At 38.2% G+C, this 26,431-nt stretch overlaps 1 protein-coding gene across 12 annotated transcripts in view; it reads right to left on the minus strand.

Annotated features, from left to right (window-relative positions):
- Positions 1-26,431, minus strand: part of MLIP (muscular LMNA interacting protein) — a 249,534-nt gene that overhangs the window by 127,574 nt on the left and 95,529 nt on the right. For 9 of the 12 annotated variants that reach the window (XM_059701365.1, XM_059701372.1, XM_059701370.1 and 6 more), the window contains exons 2-3: positions 4,849-5,004; positions 1,675-2,067 (exon numbers count right to left, since the gene is read on the minus strand). In XM_059701365.1, coding sequence (XP_059557348.1) covers positions 1,675-2,067; positions 4,849-5,004 — 549 coding nt within the window. Of the gene's footprint in view, positions 1-1,674; positions 2,068-4,848; positions 5,005-23,463; positions 23,525-26,431 lie in introns of those variants that run through there. The other 3 variants (XM_059701368.1, XM_059701373.1, XM_059701375.1) reach the window with 2 other exon arrangements.

Genomic DNA, 26,431 nt, shown 5'->3' on the forward strand with positions numbered 1-26,431 from the left:
AATGAATTATTAAGGAAAATGGAAACAGGAACAACAGCTATTCCCAAACATTTCAGGATTCAGAACTCCTCCATTAGTGGTAACCATCATTTTCAGCCACCGCTAATGAATAAGGTTGAGCTTTGCCTTTCCGGTGGAGCCCTGATAACATGAACTATGACCTCTGAAGTAACCTATGCTGGCAAGAAGTTTCCAACGTGTGTGTTTAGTATCCACTTTAACCTCTACATATTTAGTCACATGAAAACAAAATAAATGACCAATTTGGGAAGAAATATTTCAATTGGGAAAAAAGTAAATTTTAAAAATTGCTAAAAATAGTTCCTTAAGAACATTTTTCTTTCTTTATATCTGGTATCATCACACCTGCATGTTCTTTTTCAAAGGGGCCCCATCAAACTACCCTCTACTGACTATGGAAACCCTCACATCTCCTACTTGGTTATTCCATCATCTTCCCTGAGTTAAGAAAAAAATATTTAAGCCTATCACCACTTACTGAGAATATGTTTAATTGTGTGATTAGAATATTTTCAATAACTAGCTGAGAATAAACTTCAAGAAGAAATAATTTTATTTTTTTAGTCCAGTCATCCTGGGTAGAGATAGCCCAGAAAGGGTCTTCTATCACCAAAAGATAGCACAAGGGTACTGGATGCTTGATGGAGATATAAATACAGCATCAGGAAGTGAAAGCACAAAAATAAAGATAGGGTGGCACCAAAAATAAGATGCCGACTCTACGGTTTTGCATAGATCCAAAAGTCCAGTTCATCAATAATGTTCACCCAACTACTTTGAGATGCTTGCAAATATCTGGTCTGGTAGATCCCAAGCAGGACATCTTGGTTCTCACCCACACTCACTGTCAAGGGCAACTCTCCATTCACTATTTACTCCAAAGCCAGCCTCTGTTTTCCTGACATTCTACCTACACTTTGTTAAAGTATCTAATAATTTCATTACAACAAATAGACAGTCAATGGCAAAATCTTCCTATTTTCCCCTTCAAAATCCCTCCCTTTCTTTCCTTGATATTTTTTCTTGCCGCCACAGACATCAGTCTTCTAACCAAAGGCTTTCTGTCCACCTTAAAGAAATCATTCAATCTTGCTGCTAAATTATGGGATGGGATCTTCTCCCCATTTTATTGAGGCCAGTCCCACCCGGGTGGCTTCCAGGATATTTCCCTTATGGCATACAGGGGGAAATTATTTTCCTTATACACTTTTAGTTCCTACTGTACCCTTTACTGCTCTTTTCCTAGTTTGAAAGCAACATGTTTATATCTAAAATCCAACTGATGTCTTCTCATTGGATGCTTCTCCATATTTTCAATGTGCCTCTTGAAGCACCCAGCTGACCAAGCACTCTCTCCTAAGAAACTCCCATCATCAACCTTCCCAAGGATTGTTCAAAAGGAAGAGGTAGTGTTTCCTGAAATCCACTCCAACTAAAGGTTTCACGTTTTCTCCTCAGCCAATTCACAGTATGATTGTATAATCTTTTATGTCTTATAAATTTACTGCCTATATTTACACCTTGATGATTTCTGATCACGAGATTTTGGTTTTATAATATCTTTTTCTTTAAGAGCATTTTATGCCTTGACGAAGAACAGTAGAACAAAGGGTATATAAACAATATTTTTTTCTTATAAGAAGAAAAACCTACCTGCCCATGCTTTTGTTGAGAAGCCATCCCATGAGGCATTTCAGGATGTGATGGGGCCTGGAGGTTTGTTGCCCTTGTTTTGGGACGCACCACATCAGAGACCAGACTGGAGGAGATTGCTAGAGATGTAGGCCGAGTAGCTGTGGTGCCCATCCCCACTGGGGGGCTTTGTTCAACTTTTCTGCTTGTAGTTTCATCTTCCCCTTCAGAGTCCACAATAAAGACATACTCAGCTTTGAAGAGGCCACTTTGCTGCATTCCTTGGGGTTCGTTCACTTTAAATTCCCTTACTTGTGCTATCTTTCCGCTGACCTCTGAAGGACCAGTCAATGCCCCTCCGTCTCTCTGCTGTTGGCTCCCAGCTTTCAAGGTCAAGTACTCACTGAAATTAGACTGCAATAAATAAAAGCATTGACATCAGTTTGATACATGCTACTTTTTTGCATGTACACTTAAAAGCATAGCCTGCTTAAGGACAAGAATTTCTAAAAATATATTTAAAAATCAGGTTGGCTGAAGAAAGATTAGGTTGAAGTTAGCAGTTTCCTTTTACTAGCCCACCTATTTGTCCTCGTCCAAAATCAAAGACGGAAGGCCTCAGAATCAACATCAACAAACAAACCTGCTTTCAAATAAATCATGAGATTACTTTGTAAAAAGAGATGAAGAGGGTAATGTTTTCCATGAAGACATTCATGAAACAAAGGGAGACTGTACAGGGTTTAGCTAATGGTCAAGCAAAACCTGTATAGTCTGTATAAATGGGGGAGGGAGGAAATCCCACTGAAACATTCTAAAATAATATAAATCTCTCTAAAAATCTGAGAGGAAAATTTAAATTGGAACAAAATTCACAGACATTCAGACAAAACAATCTAAGCTAATTGGGAAGAAGTTGTGAATAGGACACCCAAAAAAGATATTTTCAGTACAAAGTATTTTTTATTGTTATTTTATTTTGGATTTGTAATTCTATATCTTATCACATCCAATTTTCTATGAATATATAGAAGGCTCATAAGACCAAATGTAAGACAGCTTTACCATACTACCAAAACACTTTGTTCTAAAATGGTAGTAGTTGTGTATGCTAAGATTGTATTTAAAAGACCCAATGTTAATTTTCTTTGTTTTGATAACCATACTATAGTTAATATTTTTCTTTTAATCTTTTATTTAAGTTTAAAATTATTTCAAAATAGAAGTTAAAGAAGACACTAATTAAACTAAAATAATTTCAACTATGATCATCAATATAATGTGTGATAATATGTATGTATGTGTTCTGTGTGTATAAAGACAGAATAGAAGTCAAATCATTGATTAGATATAACTAAGCTAAGGAGTTGACTTTACACATCCATTTCACACTTTTTAGCTGGTGCTGGTATAGTCAAGATAAAATACAAATTGCCTCTGATTAGGATTTCTCTGATAATGGTCACTTCACATATTAATTACAATGCTCTATAATAACACCCCCCCCCAAATTGGAAGGAAGTTTAAATTAAAAATAGAAGTATTCAATGACAAATTGCTTATTATGAAAAGTGATGGACTAACTTAAAAACTGGCAAAAAATTGAACTAGTTTTTGAAAACATTTTTAATGATCTAAAAGAGCCCATTCCCCCATTGTCTATCATTCTCTATTTCTTTACTTTGAAGCATTTTTACAGCATTTATCACAATTTGAGACTTTATTATACATTTTTCAGTTTTTTCATTGCCTGCATTCCCAGTAACCAATAAGTTATGAGTTGACTTGATTCACGCAGAATACACAGCACCAAGCATGTATCACGCTCAGTAAATAGTTGTGAAATATAGAAAAATGAGGGATTATTTATCCTGTTCGATTATAATACTGAACTGTTCAAAAAATAGAAAGAAAAAACTTTAATCTCATTTTAACAATGTAGTTCTGTGTGTATCATTGCAAACATCAGGTGATTATCATCATCCTAGGAAGCTTTGGAGATTTGCAACCAAAATTGGTTCATATATTTACAGTCTCACATAATCATAGTGCCTAACGACAAAGGAACCCAAAATATATTATATGTAGTTGACTACTGTTAGAAACTTCCCAGAAGTGCCTTATGCAGTATTCAGAATTTTTCTAAAATAATTTGGTCCCAATGATCTTTGAAATAAGATAGCATTGAAATGCCCAGAATCCCAGATATATTACTACTTGCTAGCTAAGATGTTTTCATAGAAAGTAAATCAGGTTATTTTATGCCTTTCCAGTTGGCTCAAGAATACCACAAAGTTCCCCAGTCACATTTTATTTAAAATGAGACAATATTGAAACACATTCTAAGGAGATTTTTTTTTACGCACATATCATTTACTTTTCTAATACAAGTCATCTTCAGGTTTTTGTCCATTTTGTCTTAATTTTCTTTTCAGTCTTGGTCGCATTTTAGATAGGTCTAATCAGGGTATAAATGCAATTTTATAACCTATTTTGTGACATAATATTATAAGGTTAGCATTTTCCATGGATTTACATAATCACTATAATTATAAGTTTGTCAAGGTGAGGCATCATCATATTCTTAACTTTTCTGGTATTATGCTGTTTTTATTTTTCACTAAATATTTTCTACATAACATTTTTTTTGTCCTATTTTTGGGGATACATTCCAAAGAGTCAGGTTATTGAAAGGCTAGGCACAGTTTTATGATAGTGGATAAAGGCTTTTCCACTAAAAGTATACATATTCACATAACTAGCAACAAAATGTGAGCCATGTGAATATCCCCACAGTGGCCCCAACGATGGGTATTAGACTTCTTTAATGTTGCCGGTCATAACATGTAAATAGTAGCACCTCACTGTTTTATCTTGTATTTTCTTTCAAAATAAATATAAACTTCTTTTTAATTTTGTTTTTATAATTTAAAATACATTTGAGAGAAGGGGAGGTAGCAGGAGGCAAGTAATAACATATCAACTCAAAAGGGTTGAGAATAATGTATTAGAGAGAACCTGGGATTAGATTACATTTAAGTTTCTGTTACATAAACATATTTTTAGTCAACCTTAGATTTCTTCGTCATCTCACATTAAGCGGAGGAAATAAACATTCATTCAAACTTCTAAGACATCAGTTTGGATAATGTAATGTTATTTGCTTGATATAAGAAAGAGTAAAAATAATCCTACCCTATTTACAGTTTCTGGATTCTTATCACTTGATTCCTCAGGAATTTTAACAAGGAATTTAGAGGTGTCAGCCAACTGAGAGTGGGTTGGTAGTCTTCTGACAGTGGGGACAAATGTGAAGATCAGAGGTTTGGCTTCAGAATCACCAGAAGAGACCTATGAGACATGTAATAAATTAGAGTTTCAGTCTTGTCAAAGGTTTACCTTGACTTTTTCTCTATACACCAGGATACTTATCTCATTTTTTTAATAAATTTCTTATTGTCCTGTGATCAGGTATATGGTTGCCAAAGAAAACAGCTGTAAAAATAGTCATCGTATATCAGGAAGATCCTGGTGTAGGAGATGACAATAAAACAACAGGTGGCAAGCTGATGTGCTAGAATATTAGGGCATCTCTACCTCGGTGGCTTCATCACAAACTCAGCTTCTGGTCTGTTTCAAAATGGACTTTTATCCTTTTAACCCTGGTTTAGCAGGTTCAATTTGACTCATAATCACTAAGCATGGAAGAAACTTAACATTTATCAATAATGAGAATGCTAAATGTGGATTTAAAATTGGAAGTATGCTTTTCTGGCTATCTGGCTGTGAATGCCTGATAAAGGATATGTTTTATCTTTCACTCATTCTTTTTTTTTTCTTTATTGATTAAGGTATAACATATATGTCCTTATCCCCCCATTGGTCCTGGGTTGAGACAACCAGCAGAGAGAAAGCATGGGAAAAAGCAGCAGTGGCGGGTAGATCAAGCTTTCCTTATGTCCTACTTATTGCCAACAGAGAACCTTTAAAGACTGGGAAATGACATATTCACACGAGATTTTTAAATAGATAATTCTGGTTTTGAAAGACACAAGAATAGAGAAAGGACAGAAAGCCAACAGCAATCACTTGAGGATTAAATGAAAAGGGAGAAAGAGAAGATGGTGCTGTAGATTTCTCTTTTGAAGTTTGGTTAAGAAGTAAGGAGAAAGGTTAAGCGTAGTCAGACAGAGAAGCAGAGTCAAAAAGGTGCCTTTTGGTCTGTAAGGGATAGACTTGAACATATCTGTAGACTGAAGGAAGGAACCAGTAGAAAATAAAAGCAGAGCAAGATCTTGGAAGGAGCAGGCAGAATAAGTACGGAAACAAAAACAAACAAACAAACAAACAAAAAACAGGAACATGGCCTCCTTGGAGTCCAAAGAAAGTGAATTAAGATAAAGAAAAGCTCATACATCTGATGGAGTGGGGAAGTGGGAAGGTGAGGGGAAATCATTTTTTATGCAACCAATGTACGTGACATAATCAATCCTCATTGTGTCAGAGTGACACCTCTGCTTTGCTGCCTCCATGCCTCTGCCACAAAATATATGATATGGCCCTAGCTTGTTTGGCTCAGTGGATAGAGGATTGGCCTGCGGACTGAAGGGCCCAGGGTTCAATTCCAGTCAAGGGCACATGCCTGGGTTTCAGTCTTAATGCCCAGTAGGGGGCGTGCAAGAGGCAACTAATCAATGGTTCTCATCATTAATGTTTCTACCTCTCCCTTCCTCTCTGAAATCAATAATATATATATATATATACATATATATATATATATATATATATATATATATACACACACACACATATATATATATATGTGTATATATATATATATGAATGATATGCCTTGGCAAGAGCCCTGCTTTCCATTCCGTTCAAGCTGTACTACCTTTCTATGCCTTGGGCAACTTGGACCTTACCTCAACATGAATTTTAACTCATCTCTTCTGTCCTTGTGAAAATCCAAACCTCTGCATCATCGCTCAATCTCTATATGCTATGCACACCCCTAGTTTTGTTCCCATAGTGTACCATGCTCCAACTCTTGATATACTTTCACTGTACACTGTCTGGGATTCAGTCAGCCATCACAAAATCCTTCATACTCTTCATATTCTTCCCTAAATATTCTAGCTCTCACTAAACCATAGCTCCCTCTGAAGGACTCTCCTTCCCAAGAAGCTCTCTCAGTGGTAGCTGTTTCCTCTCACACTGACATGGAAGTAGAATAGGTGTGCTCCTATTTAATGCTTCCAGGCCAGTCTTCTTCCTTACTCGTACCTAAAAATTTCCAGCTTTGAATTTTGTGTCATCAATCTAGAACACTCACTACTTCACCTTGTCACAGTTATCTGTCCATACCTACATCAAACTCTTTTCTTTAAAGATTAAGTTCCTGGCTCAATCTACTACCTCTTACATTATGCTTTTCATTATTTTATACTAGAGACCCAGTGCAAGAATTTGTGCACAGGTGGGGTCCGGCTGGCCCGGCCCCAATTGAGGCGGATTGGGGCTGGGCCTGTCCAGAGGAGGAGATGGCAGGAGGTTGGCCAGCAAGCCTGTCCCCATCAGAGCCTGATCAGGGCTGGGCCAGCTGGGGGAAGGGGCTACAGGTGATTGGCCAGCAGGCCTTGCCCCCAATTGGGGTTGGGGGCCAATTGGAGGGCAGGGGTCTGGGGGAGGGGCCCTGGGTGGTTGGCTGGCTGGCTCTGCCCCTGATCATGGTGGGGGGCCGATCTGGGGTGGGGTCAGGTTGGGGGAGGGGCTGCAAGGTTGGCCAGCCAGCCCCACCCCCTGATCCAGCCGGTTCACTAGCCACAGTGGGCATCATAGCGACCAGTCATTATGGTCGTTACAGCATTACTTACGGTCGCTGGCTTTTTATATATAGATTCCATGGATAATATTTCTAGTATTGTGTTGTCTTGACCTCTACTCTCCTTGCCTCTCATATTCCTAGACTAGACCAAAAGCAATGGTCCCTCCATATTTTTATTTTTTTCATTCTATTTCTTTCTGTATCACTCACTCCAGTTTTCCAACTCCAACACTTCGGCAATTCCAACAGAATGAAAAGCTGCTGATTCTTCCAAAATTAGGTTTTCCCATACTTATTTTTTATAATTAGCATGCATTTATCATATGACTGCATTTACCACAACTACGCCCCTACATATCCCTTACATGTCTTACCTCTCTCACACTGTCTTCCCTGTGTGGGTAAATCACAGTCCTCACTAAATCTGACCCCATGCCTATTCTACCCATGGACCACAGAGGTGAATGTGGTTATGGAAAATCACATGACTGTGCTTACTGGTTTCACTTCAAATTTATGACTCTGAGCCTCAAGCAGGCCCTTCGGTGCTGCTCTATAATCATACTATGGTTCCACAGCCCATTCACTCTTCCACTTGCCTAGAAAATTCACATCTTTTTTTTCTTTCTCAAACCCCCAACATCTCCCCTAGTCTCACTCTGAGCTGATGACTTTGTTTCTCATTCCATTAAGATAATGAAAGCAATCAGAGAAGATTTTCCAAGGTCCCCATCACACATCTATTCACTCACCTACATCTTTGTCATTTTATGTGGCCTTCAGTCCTGATACTATGTTCCTACTAAAACAACCCTCACTTGAACATTTTACTTACTTATACTTACTTTCATTTATTGAACAGCATCTTATCAAATGCCTATTAACTGTGAAATACTACTGTAGGATTGGTAATACCACAGTGAACAAAAATCTCTACCCTAATGGAATTTACATTCTAGTGAACAGAAGAGTAAAAAAAAAACCTGTAAAATATATAGTATTTCCATAGTTATAAGCTATGAAGACTAGCTATAAGGCTATTGCAATCACCCATGGGAGAGAAAATGGTAGCTTGCACTCAGGTTGCTGCAGTAATAGTTATCAGACGTGTTAGTTTCTGGCTATATTTTAAAGGAAAATCTTATAAATTGCTGAAAAGTTAGATGTAGGATATAAGAGATAGACAAGAATCAAGACCAGGCCAACATTTTTGATGTCAGTAATTTCTTAAAACATGAGTTATTATTCACTAGATGGGGAAAGCAATAGGTAAAGCTTGTTTGAGAATAAAAATCAAATTTGAAATATACATCTAAGTGGAATGTGTATAGGGAGTCAAGCTTAGAGGAAAGTCTGTGCTGGCGATTAAATTACTAGGGTTGTTAACCTATACATAGTATTTAAAACCATGAGACTAGATGAAATTACCACAAACAGCAAAAAAAGAGACCCAAGGTTGAACCTTCCAGAATCTACCATTAAGTGACCAAGCAGCAAAGGAAGAACTAGCAAAGGCAAAATGGGATTTTATTTTATTTATTTTATTTTATCTTTGTTAATCTTCACTTGAGGATATTTTTCCATTGATTTTTAGAGCGAGTGCAAGGGAGGAGGAGAGACAGAGAGAAACATCAATGTGAGAGACATACATCGATTGGTTGTCTCCTGCACAGGCCCCCAACTAGAGCCAGGGATCAAGCCTGGAACTGAGGTACATGCCCTTGACAGGCATTGATCTAAGGACCCTTCAGTCCACAGGCCCACACTCCATCCACTGAGCCAAACTGGCTAGGGCAACATGGGATTTTAAAGAAACTAGGAAAGCCTGGAATATCATTGACAGCAATAGATAAACAAAAGGATTGATAGATTATACTGAGGGCCCAGCCCAAATATAAACCTATGAGATGTAGTAAAGCAATTTGCTTAGCTTTTTTATATTCTCTCCAGGGATGCTCAACTGCCTATCAAAGGAACAGAGAAAATGAGTTGTAGCATTCAGAGAATTCACATTTGGATGTGGTTTTAGCAGAAGGTTGTTGTGAGTACAGGGAAATTAAGAGTACTAACGAGAGCAGAGCAAATGATCCACCACGGACAGAGTTAGTTTAAATGGGTAAAGAAGAGGGACAGATTCAAGGCACTAGAAGGCCATAGAATGGTTGTGAGAGTTTAAGATTTAGAAGTATAATAATTCTAGGTGATTATGAGGTCCAGGCTTTGGCCTTGAGATTGAGTATCTGAGATGAAAAAGCAGGAAGGACACTGAGATTGTGAAGGTTAATGAAATGTGGCACAAGAATGTCAACAAGGTCATCCTTCTGAAAACAAAAGACATGCTGGGTAACAGAAAGACTGGGCTGGAGAGAAAGACAGATAGCATGGTGGCTCAATGTGAGACTGAGGTTAGACTAGAGCAGCGGTTCTCAACCTGTGGGTCACGGCCTCTTTGGGGGTCGAACGACCCTTTCACAGGGGTCGCCTAAGACCATATATAATTACATATTGGTTTTGTGATTAATCACTATGCTTTAATTATGCTCAATTTGTAACAATGAAATTGGGGGTCACCACAACATGAGGAACTGTATTAAAGGGTCTCGGCATTAGGAAGGTTGAGGACCACTGGACTAGAGGGTACCTGGAGCAGGCTATCTTGGACACTAGATTATTAACTGAATATTTCCTTTGTGGACATGAGATCAAACAAAGAGGACTGGATTTCCTTGTAGGAAATTTTGCTGAAGTTACAGGCTTAACAAACTAAGTCTGGACCACTTATTATAGGGTATACCTTTCTGGTAATTAAAAAACTAAAACATCTATGCCTTATAGAAACAATTCATAATCCTTAGGGGGTATAACATACACAGATAAACCCTCCTGAGCCAACTTTTATTTTTTTAATATTCTTTTTAGCCTTGAATGATATTTATCATTATTCCATGATTGCAATCATGTTACAAGTCCCAGTTTACAGCTTATCATCAGAAAATAGAAAAATCAGTGCTTTCCTTTGTAGGAAGAAACATTAGATCTTTTGTGAGATTTGGGAAGCCCACTAGTCTTATCAGCAATACATAATGCAACACACGTTCTACATGAATTTTTAGAAAGGTTTCTCAACATATTTAATCTCATCAATACCATGATGGATGGAGAGTGGCTTTAGCAAAGAAATCACTTAGGTTGTTCAGATAGTTCATCAGAGACTGTCATTTAGAAGTCAAAGAAGAGGTGACAATGTGATTTTGTCCCCAGGTTCTGTAGGCCTCCCTCATGCCCCTATATGGTGACTATAGGTGTATTTTTGGTTCCATCCAAATGAAATGTAAATACTAATGTAGTACAGTCTTCAGTATAAGCACCCCACTCAGTATAAGCATTTCATATGTTATGAAATACATATAACCATTAGTAAAAGTGCTTTTGCCTTCTAAAGCATATAAATAATGAAAATTTACGTCTCCAAAGAACTTGCACAAGTTGTATAATTTAATACTCCTTAAATCTCTATAAAATACACAGACCTCCACTAATGTGAATGAAAACGGATGCTTCTGAACAGACTGTTGAACCTCAGAGGGAAGGCAGGGGAGGGTGAGTGGGAAGAGTTCAACCAATGAACTTATAGGCATGTATGCGTAATCTGTGGACACAGAGAGTGAGGTGGTGAGGGAGTGGAGAGAATGGAAGGGGCCTGAAAGACGTTAATGGGGGGAAAAGGAGGACCTATGTAATACTTTCAACAATAAAGATTTTTTAAAAAGAAGAAATTTTTTTAAAAAGAAAACGAAAACTGATGCTTAATGAATAAAGTGTGCTTTTATAACAACACCATCAAAGGAATGTCTGGACATAATCACATGTTGACAATGAAAGCAACTGAAAAGAAGCAAAATTCTTTTCTTGTACTTCATTTGTTATATTTTCTTATAAAAGTATCCCTATCCTACATAAAATTTCTGTATCAGTTGTAGAAGAATACTTTTTTAAATTTTAGTTGAACCAATACATGTCATTCAAGAATAACATTAAAACAGAAAATCTAATAGGACTAAAGACTCATTTATCTTCCTAGGTTACTGTTAGAGAACAAGATCAGGGGAAAATTCCTATCCATACACATTCCTCAGAAGAGCAACCACAGAAAGGGCGATGGTTTGGTATTCGCTTTTAAGTTGGGAGTACAGTGTTAGCATGGGGCTCTGTTCTCTGCCTTTACCTAGCATCCTCTTATCTCACCAAGGATGTACAAAATTTTTTGTACAGAATTCAGTTGGAAAGGGATTTGACATTACAGCAGCTACATTTAGATGAAGCGTCACGTGTTAGCCTAGCTGGTAGACTGCTAAATCCCTTCTTCAGGAAAAAAAAAAAAAATTGCTATTTACCACATACTGTGGCCAAGTTCCATTGGAGCCCAGAAATGAATCGCTATGGTGATGAAAAATCATTTTCCACACAAAGCAGAAACAGATGCATGTTAATACCATTGCATTCGTTAAATGCCAGTTAACACTTTCAGTTGTCAGTGCCGTTTAAAATCACGTCTTCATTCCTATCCTTGGGAAACTATTTTAATAATAGAAATTAGAGCTGGGAGGATTAAAATCTTTTTCTAAATGGTTTCAAGCACTCAAAACTTCTGAGCCTGTCACCTTCTCACCAGACAGCCAAAGAATTTAAGAAATTGTTCCCCCCAGGGCATGACAGCTAACTGCTCCTTCGCTCAGTTTCGGGCTGCAATGCCTTCGTTTCTTTTATTTCCCTAAAAGTTCTCTTCCTCGGGTGTTGACACCCACACTCACAGATGGCCACTAGCCTCCTGTTGAAAACAGACATTACAGGGTGTCTTAGCAGTGACTCTAGGCCAAGGGCCGTCCTGAGCATTTTCTTTGGTTCCCCAGTAAGCAGCCTGCCTTTACAGTAACTGCAGATAACATTCCTCTTTGAGACACAGTCAAATTTATCTACACCCAGGCAGCTCTCCCTCAAGCCCTTTTGCAGCAAATACCACAGTACACAGCCTTTAAAAGTTCTTGAAAGCATTAAGGAAAGACTTCCTTTTACCTGGGGTGTGGTCTGAACGCTCCCTGTTAAGACGCACGAGCTCATTTGGAAGTAATAGTCCCGCAGTCACTCGGAAGCCCCTATTCTGGAAGCATTGACTCATCACATAAGGGAGTGAGCAAACCAATGATGAGGTGGGAAGGGAGCCTCTCACTGAAGCAACACACACACTCACACGGGAAAAAAAAATAATTCTGAAAAGAGGTATCCTCTCTGAATTGGAGAATTTTGTCAGCTCCAAAGGGGAGATTTATGTGTAGGCAATTTTTAGGTTTGTAACTTTCTGAGAGGTCATACTGACTGCTGAAACAGAACCAGCAGAAGATAAAAAAGCCACCGATGTGTGTTTGCCCTCTTTTCCCGCATGCATTCCAATTACATATTCTGCAAAAAGGAGAGACGCCAGATTGTACAGCAACAAGAAGCTGATTGAAGGGCTGAGCATCTGCCAGTCTCAGTGATCAGTTGGTCACACTTCCTGAGAACACTTAAAGGTACAAATATATGCAAACACTGTGTCTAAATAAAAAACTAGAAAACATACAGTGATCATTTCAAAAAAATCAATAGTTTGAATTATCAGTCCTTGGCTTATAAGTAGCCAGGACGATATAGGAGCATCTGCAGTGACTGAGGTTTTGCTCTTCAACAAATTAGCTATAAAATAAAGCTTAGAATCAAACATCTGTCAAAACAAAATTCCATTCCAACGTTCTTAGGAGACTGTGAGTGGCCTGAATGAAGACAAACTCCAAAACTTCACACGTGAAATTGATTGAAGTCCTCAGCTTTCAGTATTTCTATTTTCTAAGTATTGATTTTACTCCAAATCTGTAATATCTATATTTTTACTTTGGCAATGAAAGATGTTGTGTCCCAAGCTCTCGTTACAGACCAAAGGATATGGGAAAGAATGAAAGCTTTTTTTTAAGGATCTAGATTATGCCTCTTAACATTTTTGATGTTATCAAAAGCCTGAATTTGTGGAAATATTAAAAGTAAATTAATTGTCAAAGTGACTCTGTTAGCACACTGGAAAAAATATTCCAAATAACACAGGACTTTTTGACCTAAAAAATGATGTGAACTTTTAAATATAACTTCTGTTATATCACCAAACAAATTATGTGCCTTTTCTATGTAATGTATATTTATGAGTATACTTTATATATTCAAAAGAGAATATAATATCCTCCTGCCCTCAAAGATCTTACAGCTCAATTGAGAATATACAACAGGTATACAAATAAGAGAGGTATGAAGAAAAGAAGGAGAAGGAGAAGGAGAAGGAGAAGGAGGAGGAGGAGGAGGAGGAGGAGGAGGAGGAGGAGGAGGAGGAGGGACTCATATTAAGCATTTGCTGGCACAGAGTTAAGGCTTTACATGCTGCATTTTACTGTTATCCTCACAAGAGTCCTGTGAAAGTTTTAGCCAAACTTCACAGGTGAGAGGACAGAGACTTCTGGAGGTTTAGCAGCTTCCCTGGAGAAGGAAGAGGAGGAGGAAGAGGAGAAGGAGGAGGAAGAGGAGGAGGAGGAGGAGGAGGAGGAGGAGGAGGAGGAGGAGGAGGAGGAGGAGGAGGAGGAGGAGGAGGAGGAAGAGGAGGAGGAGGAGGAGGAGGAGGAGGAGGAGGAGGAGGAAGAGGAGGAGGAGGAGGAAGAGGAGGAGGAGGGGAGGAGGGAGAAAAAAAGAAAGAAAAGGAAGAAGAGAAAGGAAAGAAAGGAAAGAAAGAAAGAAAGTCAAGTCCCATACTGCAGTTTTTAAACTTTGCACATAAACTGCCCAAAGATCTTACAAAAATGCAGTTTCTGATTGAGGACATCTGGAGTAGGGCCTCAGGTTCTGCATTTCCATTTGATGCCCTGCTGCTGGCCTGTGACACGTGGAGTAGTAAAGACTTGGAGGAATTTTTCAGCATGGTGCAAGCACAGCCACCCGGAGGGATTCAAGGAGAAAGCAGCATTTGGGCTGCTCTTAGAAACATGGGGGAAGAGGGAGCTGTAAAGATGGGAAAGAATAGCACTAATTTCACGCCGAGAGGAAAGCCTGCATGAAGGCACCGATCAGAACTGCGGGGAGCAGCAGGTGTAGTCTAAGAGGACGGGACCCTGGAGTCAGTTGTGTACTGGCTGTGGGACCAGGGAAGCTGCTAAACCTGCAGAAGTCTGTCCTCTCACCTGTGAAGTTTGGCTAAAACTTTCACAGGACTCTTGTGAGGATAACAGTAAAATGCAGCATGTAAAGCCTTAACTCCGTGCCAGCAAATGCTTAATATGAGTCCCTCCTGTTAGCGCTGCTGCTATTCAGTTTGGTAAGTAACATAAATGAGAATAAAGGAAAATAAGACTAGAAAATTAAGTCTTGATCATCAAAAATCTTGAATTAAGATGTTTTAATTTACTCAATGGGGAATAGAAATGAAGAAAATATATATATATATATATATATATGTATATATATATATTCTATTATACATATTATCTATTATATATCTAATTACTATTATATCCTATCTAATAAAGAGGGAATATGCTAATTGACCCTCATATGATCGCAAAGATGGTGGTGCCCACAGCCACAAGATGGCGGTGCCCATTCCCCTCAGCCCCCCAGCTGCCCAGGGCTGGCCCAAGGTGCAGGCAAACCTTGGATGGCAGCTGCCCATCCATCCAGGGCTGGCCCGAGGTGCAGACACTTGCTGCTGGGGTCCAGTCAATCAGGACTGAGTGAAACAAGCTGGACATGCCCCGGAGCCCTCCCGCAGTCCCTTCCAGCTGGCCAACCTCCCGCATCCCTCCCCAGCCCTGATCGTGCACCAGTGAGGTCCCTCGGCCTGGCCTGTGCACTCTCTGAACCCAGAACCCCTCGAGGGATGTTGGAGAGCCAGTTTCAGCCCGATCCCTCAGGCCAGGCTGAGGGACCCCATTAGTTCACGAATTCATGCACCGGGCCTCTAGTTAATTAATAACCGATTAGAGACTATTATATTGATAAAAGTTATCATTTTTACTTTAAAAAACACACATATAGTCATGCATTATAACAGCATGCATCAGCCATCTGGTGAGTAACTACATATAGCCTCAAAAAGCAGATGTATTTAGGACAATTTCTATAGAAACCATCCTCATTTGAATAGAAAATGATGGTGCCTGGTCAAAAACAAAAACAAAAAAACAGGCCCTGGTCTGGAATGATGAAGAACAAGTAAGTTACTTATACAGATGGAGGGAGGTGAGGAGAGTCTATCCTCCAATTACAACGACTTTTCTTATGTATTAAAAGGTTACCTAGGGTCTGCCCAAGACCCTGAAGTATTTTCTAAACACAAACTTTTAATGATCTCTCTTCAACAAAGGAGCACAAACTTCTCTGTTGAGTTATCTTTTTCAAAAAAATAGTTTATCAAAATTTGCAACTAAAATATATAATCTAAAATTATCTTTAAAATCTGGCATCATTGATGGCTGAAGTAAGGCATCCTTCACCCTTCTTACTAAACAGATATTACTGCAGTACCTTCCAGCCAAAGGCTCTTAAGATATTGCTTTTTAAATAAATGATGCAGAACAAATAGTCTCTCTTCCTGACATGCAAAACAAATTTGAGAAAAACAGACTAGCCCACAAAAGTTTGCCAAGAAACATGGAATTAAATAGATCCACCTGCCCAGGCTACTGGGTGTCCATTTGTCTGTTCATCATGCCTTATGCTTGATAAATGAAGGTACTAGAAATCCCATTTATTTATCTTAATAAACACCCGTTGTGTGCCAGGCACTATGCTAAGCTTTGGGAGGGGAGACATCAGGATAAAGAAGACTTGGACCCTATTCTCAAGGTGGGTGACAGTCTCATGAACATGACACCTTCACAAGTTACACTGGTGGTGAGTGAAGAAGGAGAGAGTGCAAGGTTACATGCTAAATATAAGCTGCATGGGGAAATGTCTCAGGCCATTCCCAGGGACATCTCACTCTGAGCTGCTGTTTCCTGTTTATTATTTCAAGTGACCAACATTGAGACTCACTCTGTCGTGGCCCTGGTTGGTATTTTTCCTTGGAAGATGGGAATCATCAAGAGTTTGGATCCCTGTCTCCAGGGTGATAGGTGAGTCCAGAGATCTCAATCAGGGCTATCCCAATTCACAGACTCAGAAATGAGTGTACGATATTTTAAGTGATTTCTGACCTCTCATCAAAAATGCATGAGATTCCATCACAGCCTAACTTTGGCCTCATCTGTATCAGACGCCTGTATTGGCCTCATCTGGATTGCTTCTACTCCTGTGACTACTGCTTGTAGATTCTCCTCTCCTTGGGATACATCATCCTTGTTAAAAGAACACTAGTAAGCCTCCTTAATGCAAGTAAACCCAAAGCTTCCAAATACTGAAAAATAATCTAGCACCTAAGTGAGAATGTTTGACATAATTAGATATTCAGAAGAAATGAATAGGCCTTATGCATGGTAGAACATCCCTTCTCTCTCTGCCTTGTGCCATCTGACTCTTAAGCTTTGAAATACCCCAGGAGTCACTCCTTGGATAATCTCATCTAGCCCCATACCTTTAAATAGCACATATAAGCATGAATTCCAAATTTAAATTATCCAGCCTAGATGACTTCCCTGGGTAATACACTCATATATCCAACTAATATCTTCACTTAGATATCTCATAGATATCTAAAAATTAATATATCTGAAATTGAATTATTTGTCTTTCTCCTGAAACTGTTCTCCACCCCCCCCCCAAATTTTTTTCTCACTTTAGCATATAACTGTACATATTTCTCACGACATAGGCCAAAAATGATGGACTTATATTGTTTTTGTCTTGGTTCCTGGTAATTCCATATCAATATATCAGTATATATTGCTGGCTCTCTTTTTGAAATAAATCCAGAAAATGAACATATCACTACTTCTATGTCTAACATCTTAGTTGCAGAACCTACCATTGCCTCCTTTCTGAATCACTTTCTTCTAACTAGTTTCCCTGCTTCCACTTTGCCTCCTGTAGTGGATGCTCTGATAAATCCTCTCTCCCTTCAAGCGAGGGACTATTTATTCCCCAGATACTGGAAGTGTTGTGACCATACTCAGCTGTCAGTCCTCTCCAAGACTAGCTCTCAGCTGAACAACGCTCCTTCCCATAGGCAGTCCCCCTTCTTAGGGGCAGCCTGCGTCCAATGGCTATTGAGGCATCCGTGTAAAGGCCTGGCACTCTCATTCCAGTTTTTGACAACTCTAAAGGGTGACACCAATTTCAGAGCTCCTCATGAGACCAGTTAGGTTTTTGTTGAGACTGCATTGCAGCCCAAATCTCCCTCTGCCTAATCTTGCTTCCTTCCCATCTCCTAAAGGTGTTGTTAGTAAGAGCACACCTGTGAGGATAAATTTCCTATATGCTACTTTCCATCTCACAGTTTGCTTTCTGGAAGGCTGACCTATTGCATCTCACTACAGTTATTTTCCACACAGTAGCCGGATTGTGCCTTTAAAACACAAGTCAGACCATGTGACTTCTTTATCTGATACCCTCCAATAGATTCCCTTGTCACCTAGAGGATAAGCCAAAATCCTTACAATCGCCAAGAGCCCGATGTGATCTGGTCCCTACTATCCTCCTCTCCTCAACTCTAGCCACAATGCTTTTTGTGCATTCTTAGAGAATGCTAACCACTCTCTGGAATGTTTTCTCCCAAGCTCATTGTTCCTTCACTTCCTCAGGTTCCTGCTCAAACATCACTCTACCTGTAGAGCATCCCTCACCACCCTACATAAAATTGCAACTCCGAGTCTAGCCCCTTGCCTGCACTCAGGTCTACCAACTACAAACCCACTTGTGCCAACAGTTCACGAATGACATATTCAACAGCACAGAAATGTGGATTAAGTAAGAGGATGAAGAAATGACTAAAATATCTCAAAATATGTCCAAAGAGGTGCTAATAAAGGGTGGGGGCAACAGCAGGGGATGAAGCACAATATTTAATCCTAATACTCAGAGATTCCATAGTGAATCATTTCTAAGAGAAACAAATTCTGACCCAGCATACAGTGCATAAAATCTTATTTGTAAGTAGACAGTGATATTAACATCTTTAGTTTATATCATAATTTTGTAATATAACATGAGAAAGTAATATTTATTTCCAATGTAACTATTGGTATAATATGATTTATATGCACTTGACTTAAAATAAAAGGGGAGGCAACAACATCCTATTTTGTGTTTCAGATATATTTACATTTGAAGAGTGCTCTTAAAAGCCTTCATCATATTCTACAAATAAGTATTTTATCTGTATTGCTCAGTTTTAACAATGATGAAATCTGTGTTCAAAAGGTATTATTAAAATGGCTTAAGCATAAAAGCATTTAATTGATTATTTTAAAAGCTTTACTCTCTTTATATTCAGGCTCTGCCCACCATGGTAAGTCATGAACCTCCTCTACAAACAGGGTATATTGTCAAAGAAAAGATCACTAACCAATGTTTTGTCATTAGAGTCTCATCTTGACTTTCAGAAGCAATTGTATTTTAAATTAATTTCATCATGCTTGGATAACATAAAGAATAGGCCAAATATACTAGTAAGTGTGAAGACACGCATATCAAAAATATCTACTGCTCACTTTACATATTTTATATTTTACTTTAATTCATCATTTCTTTTCATTTCTACTCTATAGAAATACATGACTTAGCAGAATAACTGAAGGCAGATGTCAGAAAGCCAGTTTTTGTTGGTTTTGTATTAATTGGAAGAACAAACTAGAGAGCAATATAAGGGTGCATGTAACTAATTGTGTTTGCAATATAGTAGAGAGAACACGGGCTGTAGTTCCAAGAGTATTGGTGCGGTCTTCCCAACCCTCTACTTATTAGCTATGTGACCCAAAACAGATTCTTGATTCATCTGAGCTCCATTTGTCTATGGCCACAGAATTATCACAAAAACCGGGACACCCTCAAGCATGAAAGGAGGCATTGCTTTAGGACAATGGGCACAAAATGTAATTATTTGGAGCAAACCAAGACATAATCAGCCTATTCATCTGCAACTCTGTGATATCTCAATACTGCTGTGAGGTTAAAAGGGCAAGATATCACATTCTATATAGGAAGTTTGACAATATATGTATTGACTCCCTTCTCAGAAATAGGGTACTGGTTAGGGGCAGGGATGATATGAGAGGCTTACTGTATTACCTTTTAAAAATGGAGCAAGATGAATGACTGACACGCTCCCTGCCCTGCCTGGGATGCTCCCCAGCCACCTTCTCCCTAGTTAATTCCTCTTCACCCTGCTGAGTCCTAAGGATTCCAGGGTGAATCGATGTAATTTCATCATGAGATTGACACGATTTCTGACACGCAGTGTACTTCATAAAATATTACCTAAAGACTTCTTCCCTGACTCCATGTGTCAGATGCAACTGCCTGTTGTACACTTTTAGCACCTTGTACTCCTCCATAGCATCTGCTGCCATTAAAATTCTATGACTATATAGTGAGTTCTTTAGGATCTGGCTCCCCATTTGGAACACAAGCCCCAGGACAACAGGAAATGTCTATTTTCTTCCCTGCTGTACCCCCATCACCTAGTATAATGCCTATCACATAGGAGGTCGTCAATAAATGGCCATTAAATAAGTGAATGATTGTGTGCACTCATGATAGTTGCATGGAACATTCAGAGTGGGCAAGAGAGACTCCTGTCTTCAGGAAATATATGATATCAGGGTCCACAGAGTAATGAGTGATTTAATCACTGTATAATTTTATTACTTTGAAGCTAGAGCACACATATAAAAATAACAATCCACACTGACTGCAAAAGCTGTGAATGTTTTAGGAGTGTATGGAAGGCATCAGCATCAAAAGGGTATGTGAGGGGCCAGGGTGCATCAGTTAAAATGGGAAAAGCATCTCTATCTAGATTACTCCTCCCACTCTTAACAGCCACAGACTGTCACCCTGGCTACCCCAAACACTGCACTCATTCATCCCAAGAACAGGTTTTGTCCTACATATGATATGTATAAGTACCATTTAATGAGTTTTATGTGATGCTTCTCTTGATATTTAATATACATCATCTCTTATATTTCTCAACAAGCCAGCATGAGAATTATGATGTCCATTAGACCCGTAATGAAAATGAGACTCAGGAGATTAAATTACTTGCTTAAACAGCACATGATGCAATTGGATTTGAACTCAAGTCTGCCTGGCCAGAACCCAGGTTAATGTTGACTCACATTTGCTGACTGCTTCTGCCAGCCTTACCTTAGAAATACTCATTTATAGAAATGTGATAAGAAAGGTGGTAGTACAGGGTACATTACAATGCAGTAACCAGCAAGGATTTTGTTCTTAACATGACTCCTACCCAGGAGAGTGGGGCTCTGATGGACATTTTTCCCAAGCCTTCAGTATTCATTCTCAAAATGTGGCTACATACTCTGACTTTTCTAACTTTTATACCTGTTATTCTCTTACTGTGTCTATGTCAGTCTTGCTAAAAAAGTAATGCAAGGTTATTTTGCAACATAATTTTAGAACTTGTATGCATGAATGCATAATCCATGGGCACAGACAATAGGGTGGTGAAGGCCTGGGATGGGGGGCAGGAGCAGGTTATAAGGGGTCAATGAGGGGAAGGGGGACATATGTAATACTTTCAATAATAAAGAGTTAAAATAAAATAAAATGAGATATCACAAAAAAATGCATGTTATCACTGGTATGAGCATTAAAGCTACATAAATTTCAATGTGGGTAGTACATCTTAGACACATAAAAATATTGTTGAATGACTAAATGTGTTTATACAAAATATGTCATTATATTAAATAAATAACATTTATCTTCAAAAACATCTGAAGTAATGGGTGAGCTCTAACTTATGTTTATACTCCCAATTTATTCATTCCACTAATGGAAACAATTAAATTTAGAGTCAGAATCAGATTCAAATCATAAATCTACCTATAATTAATTGACAATACTATGTAAGTTACTTAAGTTCTATGAGATTTAGTTTCTTCATCTATAAAGTGGGCATAATATAAGCATCTAAATCTCACAGAATGAATGTAAAAATAAAATGAGATGACATATAATACCTCTATTATGTAGTCTAACACACAGTGGACATATGAAAAATATTAATATCTTCTTTTTTTAGCAGAGAGTAAATGTATGAGGTACAAGGAAAACTACAATTGACACAAGTATCAGAATGCTATCATGTTTACCTGTAGTCTCCTCCTCTTCCCCCTTTAATGTAGTCACTCCAAAACAAAACAGAAAGGCACATTTTAACTATCTTAACCCTTAACTATCATCATCCTAAAGATCCTTTACGAGCCCTGTGACTTGCCCGCATGGCTAAAAACCAGACTCATCAGGAGTTAGCCAAAAATGGAGGAGCAAGTTAACAGATCTAACATTTGCTTCATATCCTCCAGAATCAATCACCAGTTAGACTGAGGGGTTTTCTTGAATGAAGGTGCATATGCACTTGTAAAAGATAACAGAGTGGGTGAAGCTTTGCAAGTGAATCAAATTACACTGGGAGAGTTGTTCCTTCTAATTTTAGATTTGACAGTAATTTTTACCCAGGATGCCAATATATTCCTGCAAGATGGGAAGAATCCTGGGACCAACGCTGTCGTGCAGTCTTCCATGAAGATTGAAATTAATGATGTGTTTTTTCTCTGATCACCACTGCATCCCTAGTGCTTCATACTTAGTAAATACTAAGCATACATTTGTTGAATGAATGAATGAATGAATGAACAGTGTATGCCTACCCTAGAGAACATAAGAGGTAAGAAACAAAGGTGCGATGGATTAAGTGTAAAGAAATGGGAGATAAAACACAAAGCTTTTCTCCCCAGGACGCACCTTAGTGGAAAGTCAGTAGCTGTGACTAGGACTTAACCTCCCACTGACACGTCTCTGACATTAGATGACAGAAGGCTCCCTAAGTCAGAAATGGCTACTGTTTCAAGGGTAAGGTATTAAGGAGCAATATAGAAGATAGTATGAGGAAAATATTTTTATTTATTTTCTTCTCACAGTGTGTGATGAAGTGATATGCAGGATATAAGAAAAAAATTTTCAAGTTAATAAAATAGATCATTTAAAGGTATTTTTGTATATTATGACGGGGAAACTGAAATAGCAACCATCTTACCTGAAAAGAGCACTATTTATCAAATTTGCTCACAGATTACAATAAAGAGTTTATTAAAAGTTTACAATGAAAAATGGTTCCCTCATTTCCATAAGGAAACTAGATTATCTAACTCATAGGGATTTTGTGATAATTAAGTACAATTACATATGGGACATTCCTAACATTATGCCTACAATCTGATAAGCTCTCAGACATGATTAGTTGATGTTGTAGCTATATGAAATAATGTTGAGTTGCCCAAATTAACTAGCAATCTAAGATTATGTATATGTTCAAAACCAAGAAATGCCAGTTACATAATCATCATTTTTAAATTTCATAAAAATATTATTACTGAATAGATACATCAAGCTACTTTTTCTTTAAAATTAGTATTTGGATTTTTTCCTGTTCAACTCTTTTTTTCTTTTATATTTTACATCTCTGTATATAGTGAAAATCCATTCTCACTGGTGATTTTGTTAATAGATACATCTACATGGAAAGGCAAAGGCAAACTTATTTCCATCAAGCCCATCTAGTCTAATTAGCAGCAAATTCTAAAACAGAAACACTTTTCAAGTCTTTGGTTTTCAATATCACAGTACTATTTTACTCAGAAATCTAATTATAGTGCTCCTGGTAGAAATATTTTATTTAAGAATCACTTCTTAGTCTTTTGAAAGCATGTATGGACATTAATAAATCTGATTACCTGGACAGGGTTAGGGATGCTGAGCAGGCAGGCAGTCTGTAAGTCTTAGATTCTGCTACCCATCCTGTATTATGTCCAGCTGTGCATATATATATATAATTTTTTTTCAAATCAACACGTGACTGTGTAGGAGATGGGAGAGCCTTGGAAGTAAGTTCTAGAGGTTCTAATGACATTCAGTTGAGCAGTCGTAGGCATAAAGGAATTTGAGACACAAAAACATCATTGTTACAGCACATAGTCATTAAAATGTTTTGCTGTAAAGATAGAAAGCTCTCTTTCTTTCTGGAGACATTTACTAAGGTCCATAATGCATCATTTCAATTCTCTCAATAAGCTTACTAGTGAAAATGCGATTTATTTTCCCTCAGGACTTCAAATTTTACTTAAATTGTTTTTTAAAATATCTTTCCTTTTTAAAATGACATAAGAAAAAAAATTAAAAAAAATGAATCCCTCTCCAAAATAGTTTTTTAGGGAAAGAATGAATAATCATTAAGTACCCTTAACATTTCCTATGAAAATATACGTGAGATTTTTATCTCTGAAAAAAGTTTGTGGACTTTCAGCAGTTCATTACTTTGAAAGAAAACGTTGGTTTTTCTAGACTACTAACCAAGGGCTCAGCAGCCAAAAAGCTGGGTTTGAATCTCAACTCTGCCACTTAAAAGCTGTTTGAATTTGGAAAGATTATTTAACACCTCCCTGCCTCAATGTTCTCACCTGTAAATGGGAATAATAAGAGTAGCTACCTCATAGGGTTAGGTTAGATGAATTCATACACAAAAGCACTGAGAACAATACCTGGCATACACTAAGCATTCAACAAATATTAACTATTATTGTCAGCTACTACTAACAATAGGGTGAGCATATATGTTTTAATAGTTCATCTATTATTTCTTCCTTCTTCCACCAATTCCCACAGCCACTTCCAACACTTTTAGAGGTAATCAATGAATGACCTCTTAACTGCTCATATCATTGATGTTTTTCCTGAAATTTTGTGTGAATGACATTGTTGGCTCCTTTCATCGTCAAGAAAGTCTTCCTCCCTGTCTTCTCTGAACCTTCCCTGGCCTGCCTCTTCCTCAGTCACTGCTCTGTGTCGCTCCCTCCTCTGAGAGAAAGAATCCAGAGACTCAGACTTAGCACTTGCTCCTCCCTTTGCCTGAGTTCTCTCTGGCCTGATGAGACTAGCTGGCCCTCCAAGCACATCTCCACTTTTGCCCTCTCTCCTATGCCCAGCTTCTCCTTGTTGCTGTTTCACTTGATGGCTCTAACACAAGCACCATAGTGCAAGTGATTGGATTGGGGCGTTTGACAAACATGGGCCTGAGGCTTGTTTCGACCGTTAATAAGTTGCATGATCTTGATCGATTTATTAACTGCACGAAATCTCCATTTCCTCATCTGTAATAGATCATTTAGAAAACCTACCTCATAGGCTCCATTAATTAAGACAATAGACATAAAGCATTTGACATAGTGCCTGGTATGTAGAAAATGCTCATCAATGTTAGATGATTATTAATGTTAATGCCTAATTAAATATCTAAAAATATTGACATTTTATACACACATAAAAAATAACTCTTCTTTGCAATCATTCTAGAAATGTTTTACTGCTACCATCACTTTCAAGACACCAGATTTTTGCTTTTTTATTATTTTCTACATGTTTCTATCATCTGAAATAAAATATGCTAATATATTCTTTAATTGTAATTTCAATTCTTCTCAGCTGTGTATATTGCTGCTTTGTTTAAAGGTTTTATTCTGGGCAGCTTCAGGAAAATCATAACACTGAAACAGCTTTCTAAATGTAGCTATAAATAAATAAATACTTTATTTTAGAATTTATTTAAGGGAATTAAAGTGATATATCTAGCCCTTATGCCTATTTATAAATCTAAAATACATGTTTAGAATGATTTTAAATAATAAAAAATTATCAATATAACTTTGAAAAAGCAAGGATTATATTCTGCATCCTCCCTTACTGGTAGGTGTGGCCCTATGATTAAGCTGTGACCACTGAGATGTAATTAAAAGTAAATCTCCTTAAAATGGTGTGCAATGCCTTTCTGTATTACACCCACCATCCTGCTTTCTGGAATTTGGATGTGATGGCTGGATCTCTAGGACCACATTAGACACTGATGATAAAATTTCACTCTGGAAATGATAGAAAGATGAATGAAGAGACTGACAACTTCTGAACTTTTTTTATGTGAGAGAGGAGTAAGCATCAGTGGTGAGATTTCTTTCTTGTCTACAGCCAGATCTAATCGTAAGTGAATTAACAACATTTTCATTTCTAACTCTGCCCTAACATGTACCCTTCATTCTAGCCAGGTCAGTCTCTTCAGTCTCCCTTGGGTTCACTCTACCAAATCCGTTCAGAACTACCAGGAATCTATATCTGAGTTTGGAAGTGCTCAACTCTTTCCCTCTCATATGAATGCTGTGGTATTTATATTGTGTACCACATTATCAATTAGCCCATTGGGTAATCGTGTCTCTTGAATTACCTGTAAGGTAATTAAAACCAGGTGTTGCAGGGTGGTTTCTCCAGAAACAGATCTCAAGACAAAGTTCGGGATGCCGTTTGTTTCCTCGAGATTAACACAGGTGAGAGGAAAGTGGCAGAAGAGGATTGGGCAGACGGGGAAGTTGAACTGTGATGCAGACCTAACAGAGTCAGCAAAATGGAGTAGGGAGCTCAGGAGTAAGTATTACCGTGAGAGCAGCTGCCGGGAGCCGGTCCATCCTTGCTGTTTCAAGGGACCTGGCATATATGGCATACGGTTCTTAATATGTTTGCTCACCTTCTTGGCGCTGTGTTTTAACCAAAGTCACCTCTCCGAGAAAGGTTGTTTCCCCAGGTAGGAATTTTTCCCTGAAGTTAGGGAGGGAATAAAACCCCTCAACTAAGTGCCAGGCGGGTAATTAATCCCTTTAACTA

Source organism: Myotis daubentonii, chromosome 6 (assembly GCF_963259705.1).
Source record: "Myotis daubentonii chromosome 6, mMyoDau2.1, whole genome shotgun sequence".
NCBI classification, from domain to species: domain Eukaryota; kingdom Metazoa; phylum Chordata; class Mammalia; order Chiroptera; family Vespertilionidae; genus Myotis; species Myotis daubentonii.